The 22,080-nt window shown below is 53.1% G+C and overlaps 1 protein-coding gene across 1 annotated transcript in view; it reads left to right on the forward strand.

Moving 5' to 3' along the window:
• FGF18 (fibroblast growth factor 18) overlaps window positions 1–18,660 on the forward strand; it is a 35,772-nt gene extending 17,112 nt beyond the window's left edge. The window contains exons 4-5 of the mRNA XM_006053701.4: window positions 10,526–10,632; window positions 17,541–18,660. Of these exons, the coding sequence (XP_006053763.1) occupies window positions 10,526–10,632; window positions 17,541–17,807 (374 nt within the window). The 3' untranslated portion in view covers window positions 17,808–18,660. The remainder of the gene's footprint in view (window positions 1–10,525; window positions 10,633–17,540) is intronic.
• The last annotated feature ends 3,420 nt before the right edge of the window (window positions 18,661–22,080 follow it).

Raw genomic sequence — 22,080 nt, forward strand, 5'->3', positions numbered from 1 at the left:
GAGGCTCAGCGGTCTCACCCGTGTGGCCTGAGCATCTGTGGGGCTCAGCGGTCTCCCTTCTGTGCATTACAAGGGATGGACTTGCCTCGCCTCTTAAACATTCGTGTGCACCCGAATCGCTGAGAGGTCTTGTTGAAAGGCTCGTGTTGATGTGGAGGGTCTGGCCTGAACTCTGGGTGTCTGACAAGTAGCCTGGAGGTGCTGGGGGACCACACCTGGTGTATACAGGGCCTTGCCCATCCTGGCTTCTCCTCCAGCTCCACAAAGTCTAATTTAATGATTCTCTGTCAAGGAACATGTTTATCACTCCTGCAGTCTCCCAGCACCCAGGGCAGCAAGGGGCCTTGCTGGCCGCCGAGACTGCTCCATTTAAATGTCGCATTAGTAACGCAGATGAGGGGCTGGGACCCCATCTGTGAGCCCTGAGAGAGGAAGTGAGACAATGGAGCCAATTGAGGCTTCCAATCTAGATAATCAATACAAATATTATTGGGAGGGTGATTTATGTGGCCAGGTCGAGGAGGAGGATGGGGCTGCATTAGCCTGTCCTGCCTGTGGGGGAGGGGTAGCCAGTGGTCCTCAGTCAGGCCAGGCGGCCCAGGATGTCACAGAACCTGCTCTCTCCTCCTCAGGGCTCCGTGCAGCTGAAAGAATGGTGCCTTCTGAGACTTGCATTCATACCCAGTTAGAATAGAGTCTGGGAATTCCAGCAAACACCAATTATAAACAATCCCTATAAATGCCTGGAATCTGGGATCCCTGCAGACCCTCGGAATCTCTGATTGGAGTCTCTGAAACACTCAGAATCTCGATTCGATGGCATCCTGAGGCGCTAGACCCCTTAGGCAGGTGCGAGACGCTGGCCTCCCTTTGCGTGGACGCCTACCCCAGAGCTCTTGGGCAGCTTTACCGCAGTGAGCAGTCTTTGGTGAAATCCTCACAGATGCGCCGGGCTTCTACACCAGGCTGTTCTGCAGGAGGGTCTCCCCATGGCTCCCTGAAACTCTCCCAGAGCGCCGGGGGCCCCAGGCATGGCTGTTCCCGGAATGCGGGGCTTTCATAGCTTTGGGTTCTGCTCTGGAGGGAGAAGTACGTGGGCCGGGGGCTAGTGACATGGGTAGTGTGGTGGCGCGTGGCCAGCCAGGAACTGGGCAAGCGCTGGCCTGCCCACCTAGGGTTATTGCGTCAGTCCCAACCCTTCCTGCCTTTGGTCCTGTCACCTCGGTCCGGCCAGTAGTCAGGAGAACAGGACCCCTGGGTTCTAGGGGCAGCTCTGTCACTGAGCAGCCTCCAGTGCCCAGGGCAAGCATGTCTGGCTGGCTCTGGGCTGAGTTCCTTTACCAGCCAAGCAAAGATGGGAAGGCCCCGCTGCCTCCAAGGTCGATGCCCTTAAGCTGGAACGTGGAGGCGTCAAGGCACACTAGCTGCGGGAAGCAGGACTGCTGGGTGCGACCTGAGACTTCGCGGAGGAGCACCCGGGGTCAGCTGAGCCAGCCCGCAGGGAAGGGTAGGAGCCCCAGTGTTGGTTACGGCGGTGTAGGAGCCACTCTGCTTCTATAAGGCTTGTGGTTGCCTACTTTCATGTGATAAAGGTGGCTTTTCCACCTGATTAAGAAAAAACACCTCAAACGCCCAAGTTTTCTTTTTTACAATTTGTTTTTAATTGGAGGTTAATTGCTTTACAATAGTGTGTTGGTGTCTGCCATACATCACCATGAATCAGCCGTAGGCTTTGCAGGAGGCCAGACTCCCAGGACGGACAGTACTCAGAGCAACCCTGAGAAGGCCTCTGGAGGGCCTGTGACGGCAGGGAGGTGGTCCTCTGAGAGGGTGAGCATGTGGGCTCTGGAACCGGAGGCGACTGGAACCTCAGTGCCACCACTTAGGAGCTGGAGGCCTTGGGTGGGAGTAAGCCTTTCTGAGCCCATTTATTCTTTTGTAGAATGGGGTTGTTGAAATGAAAGGGTATCTTCTGCTCAATGATGTTACAATTATTTAAGCCACAAGACTCAGTGCTGTTGTCTGGGGGCAGGGGGATGTGGTTGTGGGCTCGGGTGAAGGCTCCCCTCTGGGGAACTGGTTCATGGAGCTTCTAGAAGGGGTGCCCCCTCTCTCCCGTCAGTGGGCCCTGGCACATCTGCTGCAGATAGAAGAGGCTCCTGCAGCGCGGTTCCAAGCAGCAGCGGGGGCTGGCAGCGCTCTGCCAGCTGTCTCAGGCGGAAACGCATTTGGACCCTTCTGTTGGGTGTGGTCTGGTCTCTGGGTTCACACCTGGGTCCCTCCCTCACTCGGGTGGCAGTACAGCCATGAGTGAGACTACCTGGTCTTAGCCTTCAACGAGCTCCAAAGCCCCTGCTCCTTCCTAGGGGCTGACTCTAAGAGCCTGGGCCTCTTGCTCTCTGTGTCCCTTGGGCCCTTCCCGTCCCCTCCCTGCATTGCAGGGTGGCAGAGGACAGGGCATGGGGTTAGTACACTGTGGACTGGTTCCAGCTTGGCATGGACCAGTGATTCCAGCTGTGTCACTGCTGCCCAGGGTCACGGGGAGTCAGCCTGCTCAGCGTGGGCTCTGCCCCACTGGGCAGCCTTCCTGAGTTCCCCTACTCCCCTCCAAGAATGTGAGCTCCTTGAAAGCAGTGACCTTTCTTCCTGTCCCCGTGTCTACCACATGGCCTGGCAGAAAGCAGGCCCCCTTTAAAGGTTCCTGGATGAGTGACTAAAATAATTACGGGGCAGCACAGAGCCCAGTCAGGGGCTGACATGCGTGACTCATCTGGGAAAGCATGTGGGGTCTTGCAGGACTTTTGCCGAGTGGGTGATGGAAGTGGGCGGGGGCCCTCTGGTCCCCGTTTCCCTCCTCCTGGTACCTGCTGCAGGGCTGGGCTTGAGCGAGGAGCCAGGTCCTTTGGGCTGGCTGGTGTGGGCAAGGCAGCAGAGACCCCCTTCTCTCTGAGTCTGACACCTCATAGTCCATTCTCCATACTGTGGTCCAAAATGTGAGCCTCGGTCACTCATTCAAAGGTGGTCATGTCGTTTAGAAATCCACACCCTCAGCAGGAAGGCCTGACCTGGCTCCTCCCTGACCGCAGGCTCCATCACCCCAGTCCTTGCCGGCTTTGCTCCAGCCCCAGCTTTCTGCTGCCCCTCGCACATGCCACGTGTGTCTGCAGTTAAGGGCCTTTGCTGGGCCCTCAGCCTGGGGCTGCCCTTCTTCCAGATGTTCCCATGGCGTTTGCTCCCTCACCTCGTTCATTCAGTCGTCACCTTATCAGAGAATTCCTGTCTGTGTCCTCGTGTGTGTGTGTTTCTCTTCCTAGCACTTATTGCTGCCTGCGGTTCTGCTGCGTGTGTAGTTGTTCGCTCTCTGTGTCTCCTGCTCCAGTGCACACTCTGGGGCCAGGTGACTTCTGTCTGCTGTCCTCACTGTATCCCTTGCGCAGTGAAACTGTGTTAGTCGCTCTGTCATGTCAGACTCTTTGCAACCCCATGGACTGTAGCCCGCCAGGCTCCTCTATCCGTGGGATTCTCCAGGCAAGATTACTGGAGTGGGTTGCCATTTCCTTCTCCAGGGGATCTTCCCGACCCAGGAATGGAAGCCACGTCTCCCACATTGCAGGCGGATTCTCCACAGAGCTACCTGGGAAGCATCCCCCTTGCACACAGCCAACCACAAACCAGTGTGCAATATGTGTTTGAGCCAGTGAGTGCATGGGTGACCCGTGAGCCTCCAGGAGTGTGGGTGAGACCACTCCTCTGGGGCAAGCGCCCGGCACAGAGTAGGTACTTGGGGAATCGGTGCTCCCCCCATTCTCCTCTCCTGTCCTCCCTTCCAGCCAGCCTTGCATCTTGCAGTGGGGATACCATGAGCAACAGAGCGAGCTTTTCCGAGAGATGTTCCCAGCTGGAAGGAGCATTAATATATCCGACTAATACCCCTGCCCTCTGAGCTCATGTCCCACGACTTCTGTCCTCAGTGAGGAGTGGCCACCCACACCTTGGTGACTCTGCATCTCAACAGCCACATGAGAGCTACAGCTAGGATTAAATATAGCTCCTGATCGATCCTATTGATTCTCTCCCTCTTCCATTCTGGCAAACCCACACGGCCTGCGAGCCTCCTTGGGTGACTTTAGGAGAAGGGGAGCCATGGGCACCTTTGGAGAAAAACCATAACGTGTGTGCGTGTGTGTGTGTGTGTGTGTGTGTATGTGTGTGTGAATAGCGATGCTGAAACCTCTCCAGAGAGGAATCCTTCCTCCTGTCCCACTTCTTTCCCTTCCCCTCCACCTGGTTCAGAGGGGAGGAAGGGGGTACTGGTTCAGTGTGACCTCCCAGCGCCTTCTGTGGCAAGGACGTTTCCTCGCCGGAGGGTGATTCCTGGAGAGGGGCCCCGGTACCTGCCCTGGCACAGCAGCAGCCAGCTGGCGGCGGGTCCCCCTGTGCAGGCCCGGGGCACTGCTCTGCCCAGCCTCTCATCGGCTCCCAGCTCCCTGCTTGCTTTCTCAGGTCTTGGAGGTTTAGCTCTGAAACCTGTGGGAAAGGGGGAAGGAAACCAAGTCTCCTGCCTGGTGTCCTCCAGTTCTGTTTTTCTGGGTCTCCTGTGTCCCTCTCTGTATGTCTCTCTGGATCTCTGTCTGTCTTTCCCTGCTGTTTCCAACCCTTCCAACCAAAAAGCTTCCAAGAGAGGTCCTGGATCGCCCGCAGGGAAGCCCAGCTGGGAAATCACTCTGGAATCAGTCAATCCATCCACCCACCAAAGTCACTTCTCATCTCTCTGCCGTCGCCAGCCTGCCTGGTGTCTGTCCTGCTCTGCCTGAGTCAGAATTTCTCTGTCTGTGTCAGACCAGCTCCGGAGTTACTCTGCCTGTGTTCAAATCCTGGTCCTACTGAGTGACTTTGGCAAGTAACCTCTGAAGCTCTGCTCAGAGCCTCAGTTTCTTCATCAGTAAAATGGGCGTAATAGTTCCTACCTCATAAGGTTGTTGTGAGGATCTAATGAGACTTTCCATATTCAGACTCTAAGCACAGTGCCTGACGGATGGTAAATGCTCAAATAAGTATTAGCTTTTTAAAACCATCATTGTTACTCCATGCATTTCAGCAAAACTGGGAGAAAAAGACAGCTTTTTTTTTTTTTTTTTTTTAATAGAAAGGGCTTTCTCTCCAGCTTCTTTTTCTTCCACTTTCTCTTTTTCCTTTTCTGCGTTCCTGTCTGGATGCTGGAGAAGGGATTGGGCTCTTAAGCTCCTGGCCTGTATGGGCAGGCGCTGGGCTCCTGCTCTGAGCCGAGACTGGCTCTGTGGCCTCCTCTGCAGGAGAGATCCCTCAGTCGCTTGGCTCCTGGCGCATACAGACTCTCCTTCTGGTCAGAATGAGGTCGGAAGCCATTTGCTGCCTCTCTGGCTGTGGCTTGAACCCAGACTTGGGTGCTCCTATGGGCCATCTCCCAGAATCAGCTAGAAGCTATCTTCCTCAGGGTGACTGCTGGTACCCTTCCCTGCCTTGAGGTCATTTGGAAATGGAACTGGTGAGGGATGGGCCTCAACCTTTGGCTCTTTGGGCATCTCAACCCACAGACTTCTGCCCCAGGAAGGTGAAGTCAAGGCAGAGACCCTCCTTGTTCGTTCACTAACTTCCCCAGGAAAGGGACTGGCATGGAGGAAAAGTTTGACCTAAGGGGGAGACAGGCTAAGACCCAGACTTCTAGGTTAGCCTGCCTGGGTTTTAACTCCACCACTGTGTGATCTTGGGGCTCCATGTTCTCACCTGTAAAATGGGGAAATTAAAAAAATAGTTCTAATCTCCTGGGATTGTCATAAGGACTGAGATAATGAGTATAGGGTAGAACGGTGACCAACATCTGATAGGCTCTAAATAAATATAAGTTACTGATGCTTCCCAGAGGGGCAGTACTGAAAGGAAGTCATCTAGTCCTGGCCCAGAGAGGGATAGGACGTTCTCCCTTTGTCAGAATATCTGATAGTAACTCTGAGGCTGGGGTTGGGTGAGTGGGGGAGCTCAGAGTTCTAGTGAGAGGCAGGAGTAACACCGGTGGGGAGCAGAGTTGCTAAAGGCATTGATCGTGGGATCAGACACTGAATTTGAACTTCTACTCTGCTTTTACCAGCTGTATGCCCTTGAGCAAGTCTCTTTACCGCCCTGAATCTTGTTTGCTTTAACTTTTAAATGGCATTATGCATACTTGGGGCTTCCCTGGGGCCCAGATGGTAAAGAATCTGCCTGCACTGCACGGGATCTGAGATGTCACCTCCTTCCCTGGTCACACCACCCTCCCAGTCCAGCTCCTGCCATCCCTGCTCCATTCTCCTCCGAGCTCTCCTCCAAGTGGTCTCCTCTTATTTGCTACCTTTTCTGTGTCTGTCTCTGTCCACCAGAAGGTAAGCTCCATGAGGGCAGGCCCTTACCAGTCTCATCCACCACTGTGGTTTCCGGCACCTAGCCCACACTTGGCTTATGGTAAATGACCAATAAGTTAACTTTAGTAAGTATATGAAGGGCTTGATGAGCTAAGTATGAATAGTGTGTGAGAGTGTTAGTTGCACAGTCATGTCTGGCTTTTTGTGACCCCATGGACTGTAGCCTCCTCTCTGAGGAGGTGACATCTGAGTTGAGATGTCAATCTAGGAGATGAGGAGCCGCTGTGGGCAACTCTGAGCAAAGCGATCGCCAGGCAGAAGGCCCTGAGGCGGGAGTGTGCTGGGTGAGTCAGAGCAGGAGGAGCAAGGAGGCTTTTGTGGCTGGAGGGCTGTGAGCGAGGGTGGGAGACGGGGGCGGACAGTAGGGGCCAGACCGGGTGCCTCTTAGGGGTCCCCTTGCAGAGTCTGGATTGTTAGTGAGGTGGCACAGTGGTGAAGAATCCGCCTGGCAATGCGAGAGACACGGTTTTGATCCCTGGGTCGGGAAGATCCCCTGGAGGAGGAAATGACAATCCATTCTAGTATTCTTGCCTGGAAAATCCCATGGAGAGAGGAGCCTGGTGGGCTGCAGTCCCTGGGGCTGCAAAGAGTGGGACACGACTGAGCGACTGAGCACACACGCATGGAGATCCATAGGAGGCTTTAGCAGGGGAGAGGCACAGTTCTCTGTGCATTTTGTAAGTATCCTTCTGGCTGATCTGTAGAGGAGAGACTGCTGGGGGCAAGCGTAGCAGAGAGTGGAGGAGGGGATGCCAGGCTGGTGAGTGGCAAGATGATATCATTGATGCCTCCTGCCTGGCCTGGGACCGACCTGAGAATCAAACCGAGTGGAGATGAGTTTTCTGGCTCCTGAGAGGTGCGTCTTGTGGGCTTAGGTCTTGGGTCATGAGACGGGGAAGTGTGATGCTGAGGACCAGGCAGGCTCTGGGGCAAACCTGGTCTGGGTGGGTGGAGTCTCTCTTTCTCTTTTTCTGAGAACTGCTGCTGCTATTACTCCCCAAAGACTTTACATAATCTTGGCCCGGCTCCCTTCTCATTATGTCATGTGCTGAGTGGAGTCTAGGTCACTCTGTGGCTTGCTGCGGTTGGGGAAGAACAGACTTCTGGCTCCCCAGGGCGCAGCGGCTGGTGCAGACCGTCCCCTTGCTGGGGTGGGGGCAGCTGGGCTGGCGGGGGTGGGGTGCCGTCCAGCCCCAGCCCTAGGCCCCTGGACGGCTCACGCAGAGGCCAGGGCTTCCTCAGATGGGCTGTGGCTAATGAGAAGCGGGGGCTGTGTTTTAAGCCAAGTCTCCCTGGAGCTGGGGGCCCTCCTCTGGGACCCAGGCCCCAACAGGAAGAGAGCCAGCCAGACTGGATGTCAGCCCGCCTCCACCCCCCCAACCCGGGAAGGGTTGCTTCTCTGAACCTCAGTTTCCTACACTGTAAAAGGGGGATGAAGGTACCTAACCTCACGGGGGATGTGTGACTTTGGCAGGGTCACAGGGGAGTCGGATCCAGGGTGCAGAGGTGTTCTGAAGACAGGGCCCCAGGCTGGTGCCAGGAGAGGGCAGACAGAGTCCTCTCGGACGTGCTTGGGGCTGCCTGGCCTCAGCCCTGTGGCCTCACCTGCTTTTTATGATTTCCAATCCCTACCCCTCTCCAATCCCAGAGACAATCAGAACAGTCAGGCCCCACTCCCATTGTATAGGTAAGGAAACTAGGGGCTCAGATAGGGTGTATGGCTTACTCCAGGTCACCCCTCCAGGATGGTAAGGCTCTGTAAATCCCTGCCTAAGGCATTTTCTGATGCACTCACAGTGTGGGGTACCCGAGACCCTGGAGGATGCTGAGAAAGTTCAGGACAGAAGGCCTGCCTTGGGGAAGCAAGTTCTGCTTCCCCTCTGCCCTTTTATACATACCAGATTTCTTTTCCACTACTTTTTGGGTTTTTTTTGGGTAAATGGGTTTATTTTGCAGTTATCAAGAAACTTAAGGAACAGTTACTGAGTTTCTCCTACCCAGCCTCTGAGAACAGCATCATTTTATATAACCCTCACATTGGCTGTTAAAGATGAGGGGTAACCACCCCCATTTTACAGATAAAGAAACTGAGGCCCAGGGTCATACACTGGCAAGTGGAGCTAGGGAGTCATATCCATACATGTGCATTTCAAAGCTCTCACCTTTCCCCTTACACATGCTGCCTTTGTCAGAAGCTCCTGGGGGGTGGGGACTCTCCTGACCCCTAACAACCCCCATCCCAGGTGGGGCCTGAGTTTGTGAGGAGATGCTGAAAGCAAGTCTCAGAAGTGCTGTGGTGGTTGACCCTTGGTTCCCAGGGACTAAGCTAACAAGAGAGTTACAGGGAGTTTGGATTTAGGGAAGCAGGGAGCATGAAGGGTGTTCACTAATATTCTCAACTCAGTGTTTACTAGGGATGGGGGAAGGTAGAGAGAAGAATGTGCCCCCACCTTTGTTCCTAGAATTACTAAATTCTTGTTAGATCTTTAAATTTTATGTAAATTCTTCTTTTTTTCCTTGGAAAGGTGGGTATCACATTTTAATTAGTAGTGGTGTCAAAGGAGGGCTAGATTAATTATTGGAAATCCTGAGTTCCAGATGGTTTTAATTTTCACAGCAGGGCACCAGGGTATATATTTTAAAATTTTTTTATTAAAATCATACCTCTTGTATTTTAGGGGCACTGAGGTACACTGTTTGTGGCTCCAAGGATACTGTATTTAGAACTATGATTTTGTTATGGAGAAGCAAGTCCCTTGTCACTGAAATTAAAATTTTGTGGGTGAGGGAGGGGCAGGTGTTGGGAAGCAAAGGGTCAGCGGAGGGAGGGTGAGAATGAGGGGGTCAGAGGCAAAGAAGGGGGATGGAGGTGGTAGGGAAATCCAGGCTCTGGGATTCAAAATCAGAGAGGGCATGTGACCTGCCCAAGTCACACAGCATCCTACCAGGGAGAAAATGTGAAGTGGCCAAGGGACAGGGAGGGGTCTTACAGTATGCCTAATCAAGAGACAGTCACCCTTCGGCCACTAGATGTTCTTGTTCAGTCAGGCTTTGGGGGTCAGCTCTGGCTACCCCATCCAGGATCCTCTGGATACCCCATGTTTTTGTGGAGTATGGGGATTTAACATGAGGTCTCCCATTCCAGACCAGAGGGTACTGGGTTCTGATTGGGACTTCCGGGCTCCTGAGAGTTAGTTATCCTTTAGCCTTGGTGGCCTTTTTTTTTCTATCCATACTGTGTGGCATGTGACATATGGGATCTTAGTTCCCCAACCAGGGATTGAACCCATGGCCCCCTGCATTGGAAGCATGGAGTGTTAACCACTGAACCGCTAGGGAAGTCCCCAAGTCTTAATGGCTTTGACTGAGGAAAGTGAAATATTATATTGATAGCCTCCTTTCCCTGGGGCCTTGAATTCCCCTTTCCAGACATTTCCCCATTTCAAGTGGCCGGGGCACTCCCTCTCTCATATCCCCATCAAGAAGGGGACACCCAGATGTTTGCCCTGGAGGAAGGGGCTTCTGACCTAAATTTTGGAGGAAGTAGCTTAGCATTCCACAAGGCAAGACACGTGTGTATGTATTGTGTGTGTGTGTGTGTGTGTGTGTGTGTGCGTGTGCGCGCGCATGCGCGCGCGCACATTGTAATGCCTGTGTGAGCTCATAGGCATCTGAATGTCTGAGCCTTCAGTCCAGAGACTGCTGCTTCTTTGGGGTTATTTGTGTGGTTGTGTGTCCTGAATTGGGGAAGGGAATTGAGGGGCAGGGGAAGGTGGGTGATGAGGGCAGGAGAAGTCACACTGGTCTTTAGCACCAGGAGCGATCTGGGTCCCCAGTGGAGTCCAGAGAGTCCGGGAGTTGGGAACAGGTGTCAGAGAGCCTTTCTCCCTGCCTGAGGGGCACATGCTCCAGAGAAACCTGTCGGAAGCACCACCACCCCCCCCCCCCCCCCCCCCCCCCGCATACTTGATTCTGGGGGCAGTGGGAGGTCCAAGGGCAAGGGCAAGGTCAGGGATCATGTTGCTGAGTCTTCAGGCCAGCCACTACCCCTGGTAAAAAAATGTGTCTTGTTCTCCTTCTGCCTTTCGAAGCCCAGCTCCTAGTGGAGACAGATACCTTCGGTAGTCAAGTCCGGATCAAGGGCAAGGAGACCGAGTTCTACCTGTGTATGAACCGGAAAGGCAAGCTTGTGGGGAAGGTAAGTGGTGGTCTGGGACTTGGGTGGGTCCCCCAGCAACCCAGGGGGGCTGGAGCAGTGCCTCCTGGGCCCCATCAGCCCTAAATGGGAAAGAGGTCCCATGAATGTGTATGTGTGTGTGAGACAGAGATTCCCATTGTGAGATCTCTTCATCACCCCCACTTCTCTGTCCCCTCACCTGTAGCCTGCCAGATTGTGGCTGTGACTTTGGGGAGTACATGGGGCCCCGATCTCTCCTAGTGGACCTGGAGCTCTGGCTTGCTTGGCAGTGGGAGAACCCCCAGGGGGTCTGAGGCTCCCAGTCTGAATGTACCTGAAGTCTGGCAGCAGGGAACCAGTGGGCCAGGGCCTGGGGCTGCAGCGCTGTTTTAATAATCACAGGGGGTTTATGACTCCCCACAGCCACACCTCTGGAACCCAGCAGCCTCTTCAGCCTTGTGATTCTAGCATTTCAGGAAGGTTTTATTACTTTGGAACAGGCATGTAACAAATCAGGGTGCGGGTAGGATATGGGTGGGGTGGACCCACGTGCCAGGGATTCTGAGCCTCCACTGATGCTGCGTTTTGATGCTGCTGCCCCTTTTGGCCTGAGTGTCCTTGTTTGTGAAGTTCACACACTTGCTTCCTTTGGATGCTCCTGTGGAAGGTGTTACAGGCAGTATCTCTATAGTGGATTCATGCTCCAAGTTCCCTTCTCTCTGCAGGGACCCTACTCATCTCCTGTCCAACTTGTATAATGAGGGGGTGGCTTCTGCTGGCCTGTTGGAGTGGAGAGTAGAGGGTAGACCCAGATTCCAAAGAGGATGGCTTCTTCTCCTTGAGGCAAGGCCCTCTGTGACGACCTGCATTTATTACACCTTGTTAGGGTGGGGGAAGGAAGCATGACTTCAGTTTCTGTTTAAGCCATGGCTTTGACTCCCCGAATCCCCCAATTCTTATCCCTCTTCCCCCCTCCCCTCCATATCCTGGGGAGAGGATGACAGGCCAGAGACCTGAGCCAGGAGAGTGTCTCTGATTATTTGTTAATAACAAGGGTACCAATAGCCTCTGTTAATTGAGCACCTACTTTCTGCCAGGCACTAAGCAAAAAATGCTTCAAAATAATACCATAAGGTGGGTCGGGGAAGAACAGACTTCCACCATTCCCATTTCATAGATGAAAAAGCTGAGGCTTGGCCGTGTCCGGGCACTCTTCCCAGGTCACGGGCTAGAGCTTGGCGGGCTTCAAAGCCCAATTTAGAAGGCAAGGATTCCAGCTGGAGCTTCTCAAAGAGCAACAGAATAGTAATCCGTAGCGCGCCCCGGGATGCCTAGGAGTGGTTTTAATTAGTGATTCACTTTCCGCGGACTCACTCACCGCGTCTGTCCGCGGCCGGCCGGCCAGCGAGGGGTCCGGGGCAGGGGCGGCGGGCGGGCCGGGCGCCGGGTCCCCTGGCCTGGCTGTGCGTTTCCTGCGGCGGCGCGGCTAGCCCCGCGTCGGGCGCTTTGTTCTCCTGCCCGCCTGGGCCGCCTCCCAGGCCCAACCTGCTTGCAGTTGTGGGCTCGCCTTTCTCCCCTCACCCCCCTTTTTTTCCCTGTTTAAAGGAGGGGCCGCGCCGCAGCCCGCCGTGCCCAGTGCCCGCGTGCCCCTCCCTCCCCGTCTGCGTGGTTCCCGGCATTTTGACCCCAGGAGGGCCGTCCTGGGGTCAAAAGAACAGCCCCGTCCCCTCGGGCCGCTGCCCGCCGCCCGCCCGCCCGCCGGCTGGCCGCTGAGTCACCGCTTCCACAGGAGCCGGCTCCGATTTCCTGCCCCCTCGCCCTCTCTCCCGTCATTAATATTGGGGATGGTTCAGCTGGCGGCGAGGCCCGCCCCGCGCTCCGCTTCCCTCCACCCTTGCTACAGGCAAGGTGCCCCTCCACCTTGCTGCAGGGTTCCCCCCCGCCCCACCCCCAAGTTTCCCCTCCCAGTTCCCGGGCTGGCCACGGAGGCTCCATGGGCGTTAGGCCACCCAACCACCTATCCCGACTCGGCCGGGCGGGTCCCCCTCTTGGCCCCTACCCAGCCCAGTGCCCACTCTCTGGGTCCTGCAGTTGGGAGCCCCGGGTCCTTGGCTGGCAGTTCTGTCACAGGTCGGCAGCCGATCAGACCCCGACCTGGGGTTACTCTTGATGGCTGGTCTGTGTCTGGTCCTGCCGTAACTCCTGCCTCTGTTCTGCCCTCGTACCTTCTCCAGAATAGTGCTCCTCGGCTGCCTCAGGCTCCACCTCCAGGCCTTTCCCCTCTGCCCACTCTCAGCTTTTTCTAAAGCTCGCCCCTCCTCTCCACCCGCAGCTCAGCCAGAACCAGTCCTCAGACCCTCACCTTCTACCCAAGAAAGGCTACACTCCTTGGAGAGAGCCTGCCTGCCCTCGTGTTCCTATGTCCCAGACACACGGCACTGCCAGTCTCCACTCCTTGGATGCGGCCTTCAGGCTGTGTGCATGCGGTTCCCTCTGCCAGGACACCCTTTCCCTCGACCATCCACCCTGAGTCTTGGCTCCTCCCTTCATGATCTCTGGCTTCTCTGACCGCCCAGTCAGCACACCCACCCTGGAGCCCACGGCTACTCACACAGCCCTCTCTCTGCAGTCTGCTCACCTGGGTTGGCACTGGCTGTTTTCCTGCTTGCATCCCCCACCAGGCTAATGGCTCTGAGGGCCAATTCTGGATCCATCCATCATGCTTCTTATACCTGCTCAAAGGATACCAAAGAAACAGAAATGTGGTGCTTACCTTTTGAGAATTGACTCAACCTACAGCCAGAATTAGCCACGTCAGACCTGGGAATCAAGTGCTGCGACCACACTGAGCCTCAGTGTGCTCTCCTGTAAAATGGGAAGATAATCCTGACACTGAGTAGACACTTACTTGTTAAACATGAGCTACATTCCCCTTGAAAGTCAGGTTCTTCACCTGTGGGAACCCTTGACCTCAGTTCAGGCTCTGGCTCCTTTGGCTCAACAGGATAGCTTGCTTGGATGGCCTTGACCCTGGGTGTCAATCTTCTACGTATCTGGCCACAGCCGGACACATCACTGAACCCCCAAGAGAGCCTCTGCCGATGCTCCAGACCCTTGGCCTTGCTCCTCTCTCTGCTGCATTGTACTGATCGCGTGCCAGAGCTCTTCTCCCAAGCCCCTGAGAGAGAAGAAACCCCCTTCTCCTTGCCACGTCTCTGGACCCCACCTCCACCTGACCCAGGAGATAGTACTTCCTTTCATTCCATAAAAGAGTTGTTGAATGTCAAGCAGTATGTGCTAAGCAGTTGTTCCCCATCTCTGGATATTCAACCCAGGTGGATTTTTCTCATCTGTCTGCTCCTGTGCGATCATTGGTGTGTCCCCTTTGGGGCAACATGGGGCCCCAAACCCATTCAGAGCAGGGGGTCCCTTGTACACTGCATGTTTATGAAGACTGCTTTGGTTGAATGTGACTGAAACCTAATTCAAAATGCCTTTAAGCAAAAGTCTTGTTTTTGTTTTTTTTTTTTTTTTGTCTAGGTCACTAAAAACATCCAGGGGGTAGTTCTGATTTCAAGGAAGACTAGATCTAGGGGCCAAGTGATATCATCAGGATTCAGTCTTCAGATCAAACAGAAGGAATAGGACTCCGGTTTGGAAAGAAGGAGGTTGGAGGTGGTAGATTTCCAGAGATGATCAAATTCTACTAAATCACCAAGGTTCTGGGATGGGCTGTTCCGTTACTCTCTAAATATTGGTGATCTGCCTTGCCTGAACCAATTGAGTCAGCATTTTGGGGGGTGAGGCCCATGCACATGTATTTTTTAAAAAATCTCTGCAGGCCATAAGCAGGGTCATAGAGGTGGTGAGGAGAAAGGCATGGGTCAGGCCCCAGGGTGGCCTACCTGTGAGCTTCTTATCCACTGAGTCTGAGTTCAGGTGGGAACTTGTGATGGTTAGAGGGCCTATGGCTCCTCCCAAGGGCTCCTGACCTCTGGGGTGTCAGAACCTCAGCCTGAACCCCAGATCCTCAACCCAGGCAAGAGCATATGTGCCAGGCCCTGTGCTGGCCCTTGAACCTCCAATCACTGCTTCCTGAGCATGGCAGCTCTGTGGTCCTGGGGGACCTGAGGTGTTTTGATGGGCAGCACCCACTCTTCCATACCCTTTCTCCCCATGGGCCTGTCTGGGATTAGACAGCAGAGAAGTGAGCTGCAGTGGCGAGTGCAGGTTCAAATCCTGGCTTTGCCACCTAACAGCTCCATGATCTTGGGAAAGCCATTCTTGTGTATTTGAATTGTTTTCTCCTACCAGGTAGAGTCTCCCTTGGCAAGTTAAGAGGATTAAATGAGACAGTGGATGTGGAAATATCTGGGCTCTAGTTGGCAATCAGTAAATGCTGAATGAATGAGTAAATGGATGAGTAGGGACACCAAGGTGGGCAGGCTGAGAGCTTGGGCCCTCACTGTTCTCAGCACATCCCCCAGGAGGGGCCTCTCACAACTCACAGCTGCCTCTGGGACATTCGTAAGGGATCCAGGAGGCAGAGTCCATTTTCTTTTGGAGGAAAACCAATTAATGTATCACCCCCACCATCTGTGTCCCAGCAGAACTCTCATCCATTTAACCACAAATTCTCCGGGTGCCCCTGTCCTGGGCTAAGACCTATGCCGAAGCCATGAGAGCAAGCGAGAAGCAGTCTTGACCTCCTGAAGCTCCTGAGCTGATGAGGAGCAGGCAGATACAGAACTACTCTGTTGGGCAGGCAGGAGAAGGAGTGGGTGTGGAGGGGATTCAGAAGATGGAGTATGTGAGTTGAATAAAGCATGCTGCTAAATGGGAGAAAGGAATGGCAACCCTCTCCAGTATTCTTGCCTGGAAAATCCCATGGACAGAGCAGCCTGGTGGGCTACAGTCCATGGGGTCGCAAAGAGTTGGACACAACTGAGCAATGAACACACACAATGCTCAAATGGAGTCTTGAAGGAAGAGGAGGAAATACCCAGGGAGCTAGATGGCAGTCAGGGAAGGCTTCCTGGAGGAGGTGGTTACTGAACTGACTCTTGAAGGTTGAAAGCAGTTTTCCAGGCAGATCTTCTAAGATGGGGAACCAGCCATGGTATAGCCTTTATTCAGTTTTCTCTGACTGTTCCATCAAAACCATCCAAGGGACCTGGACTCAGGTTGGATAGGCAGCTTCCAGAATTCTCTATGGGGAGCCCAGAGCCCACTCCATTTTATCTCCCTTGCACATATGCCCCAGCTTCCCTCACAGTAGGCCCTCTCTGCTCACTCAACCCATAATGTCCTCTGGGTCCTGCGTGCTTCTCCCAGGCCCACCCGCTGTATACTCTGCAGCCTCCTCGAAAGATCTCTCCTCCAGAGAATGTTTTCTTACCCTGCCTGTCCCTTTCTGCAAAGTTCAGCACTTTGTCTGCAGGGCCCAAGCTTGCCCTCCGCTCAAAGGTGAACGTTCCTGGAAGCTCCAGCCCGTTTTCCACTTCAAACAAAAGGCTGGAACTTGCACCTCAGTCTCCACACACAGCCAGACCGCTGGGCTTCCAACTTGGCTGGGCACCCGTCTGTAACGAGGAGTGGGCCCGGCCTAAATTTGGAGATGTTAGTTGGAAACTCGAGTGCTGCTAATTCAGGCCTTCCAACTCTGTGTGTTTCCCACTCTTCCACACCGAGCAATTCGGCTTTTTCAAGGAGGAGATTCAAAGTCCACTTTCCACCACCTTTTGTTCAGATCCAAGGAGGGAGGTCAGACCTTTGGAACCACCTGCTCTTCAGAAATAATGTGAAAAGTTCCTACTGTGTGCCTGGCTCATTTATAAGCATCATTCCTCATAACATCTCTATGACGCAGGAGTCATTTTCCGTGTTTGGTCCAGGCAAGGAATCCAAAGTTTAGAGAATGAAATTAACTAGCCTGAGGTCACATAAGGAAGTGTGAGTTGATTCAGCGTCTGACTATGAATCTAGTGCTCCTTGCCTGGCATAGTCTCCCAGGGAGTTCACCTGGGACCCTAAAATCTTAGAACCATGGGTATAGGCTTTGAAGTTTGGTCATGCCAAAGCCCTTATTTTCAGAGGCTTCCACCCCTCTTCACAACAAACATTAAGATGTACCACATTAAATGTAATTTATGTTTAACTCTGTAACAGTGGAGTTGAATGGCAGTTGAGTAGGCAGTTAACTTGGTCCCCGGTTTCGTGCACATGAGTTGGGACCTCTTTCTGTTGCATGTGATAGAACACAGTCTCAACTGTTTTAAAGGAAATGAGATATTATTGGCCCACATAACAGTGAGGTAACTTGAGCTTCAGATATAGCTGGGTAGGTCCAAAAACTGAAAGATGTGAGGAGGACTTGGTTTCTTTCATTCTCTTCCTCTTGGCTTTCTTCCTCCAAGCTGACCTTGTTGTTAGGCGGCATTTCCCCTCATGGGGGTACAGTGACTGCCTTTGCTTCAGCCTTACCTATTTCCCAAGTTTAAACTGGCCTATGTTTGGGGGGATTATTTATAACAGGATCTTGAGGACTGCTGATTGGATGACTCAGGCCACGTGCTGTGCTCTGCACCAATCACAGGGAATTATATTTTGATTGGTCAGATCTGAATCTTTTGTTCTAGTAGAGCTGAGGCGGAAGCCCCTGGCTCCATCGTGGGAGTGGAAAAGAAAGGGATCCCTGAGTGGTAATGGGAGGCTGGTACCTAATTGGTGAGCAGGGAAGGATGCAGGGGCCGCCAAGTCAAGTCCACTCTAGGGATCCGGGAGTGAAACTGCTGAGGCCAATGCTTGGGGCCAGGCCCTTTCTACTTTGCCGTCTCAAGCCTTGGCCCCCGTCCCTGCCTTCTCTACACAGCTCTGCCCCTTGCACCTGCCCTTCCTCTCTCACCTGCTCCTTCTCTCTCTTCCTGCAGCCTGATGGCACCAGCAAAGAGTGTGTGTTCATTGAGAAGGTCCTGGAGAACAACTACACAGCCCTGATGTCGGCCAAGTACTCTGGCTGGTACGTGGGCTTCACCAAGAAGGGGCGGCCGCGGAAGGGCCCCAAGACCCGCGAGAACCAGCAGGATGTGCACTTCATGAAACGCTACCCCAAGGGACAGGCCGAACTGCAGAAGCCCTTCAAGTACACCACGGTGACCAAGCGGTCCCGGCGGATCCGCCCCACGCACCCCGGCTAGGCGGCCCCGCCGCGCCCCCCCAGGCCGCCCCAGCCCACACTCACACTCACGGAGAACTGCAATCAGAGGAATATTTTTACATGAAAAATAAGGAAGAATTTCTATTTTTGTACATTGTGTTTAAGAGAAGACAAAAACTGAACCAAAATTCTTGGGGGAAGGGGAGCGATAAGGATTTTATTGTTGACTTGAAACCCGCTGACAAAAGACTCACGCCAAGGGACTGTTGTCAATGCACAGGTGCTTGTGTCTCTCTAGGAACAGACAACTCGAAACTCGTCCCCAGAGGAGGACTTGAATGAGGAAAACGACACTCTGAGAAACCAAAGTCCTTTTTCCCAAAGGTTCTTAAAGCAAAAAAAAAAAAAAAAAAGACAGAAAAAAAAAAGCAAAAACACAAAAAAGAGAGAAAAACAAAGAGAAAGTAGTGTTCCCCCCACCCAGCCAACTCCCCCTCTTTCCCAGTCCCCTCTCCCTGCCCCAGAGTCCAACAAAAATCGCTCTCTGGTTTGCAGTCATTTATTTATTGTCCGCTGCAAGCTGCCCTGAGACACCGCGCAGGGAAGGCGTGCCCCTCAGAATTCTCGGCGCCTCGACTTTCGACGACAGACGGCCTCGTCCAATCACGGTGACCCTGCATTACTCACAGTTCTGGAGGATGCTGCTATCGACCTTCCGTGACTCACGTGACCTAGTACACCAATGAATAAGGGAATATTTTAAAACCAGCTATATTATATATATTATATATATATAAGCTATTTATTTCACCTCTCTGTATATTGCAGTTTCATGAACCAAGTATTACTGCCTCAACAATTAAAAACAATTGACAAATTATTTAAAAAATCAAGAGGCGAGTGGTGGCCGGGGGCAGGGCTCAGGTGCCCTTCCATGTTTGTTCTTGGTCTGAGGTCTTTGGGCTGAGAGCTGGGGCCTTGCTCATTCATTTCATTTATCATTCATTCATTCCACACGGCCGTGCTCCAGGCACTGGTCTAAGCACTGAGGATGCAGCCTTAAACAAAGCAGATGGTAACCCTTGCTTCCAGAAAGATTACATTCTAGTGAGTCATGATTCAGTGGTTGACTCAGTCATACGTTCACATACATGTGCTCTCACGCACATTTATGTCCCAAGGGTATTCAAGGCCTTGTTGTTGTTCAGTCACTAAGTCATGTTGGACTCTTTGTGACCCATGGTCTGCAGCATGCCAGACTTCCCTGTCCTTCCCTGTCTCCTAGAGTTTGTGCAAACTCATGACCATTGAATTGGTGATGCCATTCAACCATCTCATCCTCTGTCACCCCCTTCTCCTCCTGCCCTCAATCTTCCCCAGCATCAGGGTCTTTTTTCAAGGCCCTGGGGATTTATAAAAAAACATAAAAAAATCACAGCCTGCTGGGAACTTCACTTACAGTAATTCTCTTGATAGCAATGATTCATTGCTTCTTGCATTGATTAATTAATTGAATCACTGATTCAACATATATTTATTAAACCCTTACTAAGTGCCAGCCACTCTTAGGTACTGAGAATTCATCAAAACAGATCCAAAAAAAAAAAAAAATCATGAATATGCAGTAAGGCTTATTGATTGAGTCATTTGGGGAGCTGACCCCTGGGTTTTGCCAGGCACAGACTGAACAAGGCATGGGTGGTCCCCACTCTCCTTTCGGTGGTGGAGGGGGTCAGATGCCCAGGTTGGGAGGGGACCTGGTGTTTCTTCCGCAGACCCTCACAGGCTGGAGCATGAAGAGTGTGTCTGGCCTCAGGAACCTCTGGGGACTTTGGCTTCAAGGTCTTTTTTCCCCAGGGCCTGCCCTGGGCTGTGGGGGAGAGGCCGCCTTGGTCCTGGGGTAGAAAGTGGACTGGGCTTCAGGTTGACTGAGGGTCTCTTCTAGGGTCCTGCTGCTGTGCCCTGCCTTCGCTGAAAATGCCCCTTGCCAAGAGCGGCCAGAAGAGGTCCCCAGTGAGGCTCTACAGAGAGGGCAGGGGCAGGGGCAGCGGGTGAGGTGGGTGCGGGCAGCAGCGTCTTCTCTGCAGAGGCCTCCTGGACAGAGGGAGCCGGGCTTCTTTTAGCTCCCTCTGTGACCCCCTCAGAACTCAGGCTGAACACCGCTGTTGGTTCTGTCTCTTCACCCCTGGGCCCTCGCCTTCCTGCCCTTCGCAGTGCATCTTCCTGAGGGCTTTGTGAAGCCCTTTCAGGGACCTTATCGCAATGTGACTTCAGGATGATTTGTGAGGAAGGGACTATCATTATCCTCAGGATACAGGTGACGAGACTCACAGAAGTTTAGCTGCTTTCCCAAGGTCACAGAATAAGTGGTGGAGTGGGTATCCAAACCCTAGACGCTCTTCGATTGCAGTACCTGCTACTTAGTGAGAGCTTACTGGATGTCAGACCCCCTGCTGGGTGCTTCGTGTCCACTTCCCTGGCATCCAGCAAAATCTTGTGTTGGACAGTTGGACTGATGAACAGACTGGGGCTCCGAGAGAACTCTTGACAGGCCCAAGGCCTCCGTGAGCAAGTGATGAATCTGAGGTCCTTGATGATGATAATGGTGGCTGTGGTGGTCATTTATTGGGCACCTATTATGTGCCATTCCCTTCACCCTCTATTTTATTTCACTGAAGCCATAACCCTGTGAGCTGAACATGTCCTGTCTTCTGTGTCGGAAGTTTCAGAGAAGTGCAATGACCTGCCCAAAGCAATCCAAGCTAGAAAATAGTGCCACTGGTATTCAATCAGTCCATTGAATCAATCACTCATGCATCTGATAAATACATACTGTTTACTGTGAGCCAGATGCTGTCTCAGGGTCTGGAGATACCGTAGTTAGCTGAGCAGAGTCCCTACCTCACAGAGCTTACGGTCCCTTGGGGGAAGACACAGCAAACTGAATAAATATAAATGATTTCAGGTGATAGTAAAACATAAGGAAAAAGAAAATAGGGTGAGGTGATGGAGCTGCTATTTTAGATAGAAAGGGAAGGGAAGGTCTCTGGTGGAGGAGTCCCATGCAGGCACCGAGGGTAAGAGCGAGCCAGGCAGAGGCAACAGAGAGGGCTCAGGGCTAGAAGCCTGTCAGGGAAATAATTTGGAGGGCCCGTGGGCTCATTGCAGAATCAATGGAGGGGAGAAGCTGAGTGTTGCAGGGGCTAAACCACCACTCCTTCCCTGGTGGCTCAGCAATGAAGAATCTGCCTGCCAACGCAGGAGACCTGGGTTCGATCTCTAGGTTGGGAAGATCCCACTCCAGTATTCTTGCCTGGGAATCCTATGGACAGAGGAGCCTGGTGGACTGCAGGTCACAAAAGAGTCAGATATGACTTAGCAACTGAACAGCAACAACAAAACTGCCCCTTGAGCTTTTTTATTTGGCGTGAGATGGGGAGCCACGTGTGATGTGTCTTACACTGTCAAGGGTCTGCTCTGGCTCCAGTGTGGGGAAGGACGGGCAGACTGCAGCCTGGGGTGCCTGAGGCCAGGATGACCCTACGCTGCACTGCCTTCTGCTGCTACTGTGGCCTGCCTGCCCCCTCAGCGCATCCTCAGGCCTCCATCCTCATCCCACAGGCTGCCCACACCACCCACATCCACCACCTTGCCTTGACTCCATTCCAGGTGCCCAGGGCCAGGGGTGATTTTCCCTCCTTAGTCCTCCAGAGACTTGGAGGATCTGGAGCCCTGGATTGAGTCATGCCCCCTGTCTGGGCCTGACATTGGAAGATGCAGACAGAGATTTCTGGATATTTCCCGAGCTGTGAGAAACATGCTAATCAGTGCAGTGGGCTGCTGAGAAGATTCCTCAGCCAAAGAGGATGTCTTAGGATGCTTCCCTGAGGAAAGCGTTGAATGAGTATTTCCACAGTCCAGCTGCACAGAGCCCCAGTAATAATAACCACCACTTCTGAAGCATCTTCTATGTACCAAGCACGAGCTTATTGAATCTACCCTACCAGCCTTTGGGGTGGGCATTTTTAGCCTCACTTTATAAAGCAGGCTCGGAGAGGTGAAGTCACTTGCCTGAGGGCACACAGACAGTAAGTAGAGGAGCTGGGATTTGAACCCAGGGCCGTCTGTTTCTATGGTTTGATGCCAGCCTGAGTGGCTGGAGCACTCTCCTCTCAGCCCCCTGATCCTGCCTGTGTGTCCATCATCTTCCAGCTCCCAGAGGGTGGAGGCAGATATAAACAACATTTTCAGGTGCCTAATGACAGCCTGTCCCTGGCCCTCTGGATCCTCCCCAGGATGCCAGTGTCCCAGAG

The sequence above is a fragment of the Bubalus bubalis genome, chromosome 19 (assembly GCF_019923935.1).
Source record: "Bubalus bubalis isolate 160015118507 breed Murrah chromosome 19, NDDB_SH_1, whole genome shotgun sequence".
In the NCBI taxonomy this organism is placed as follows: Eukaryota; Metazoa; Chordata; class Mammalia; order Artiodactyla; family Bovidae; genus Bubalus; species Bubalus bubalis.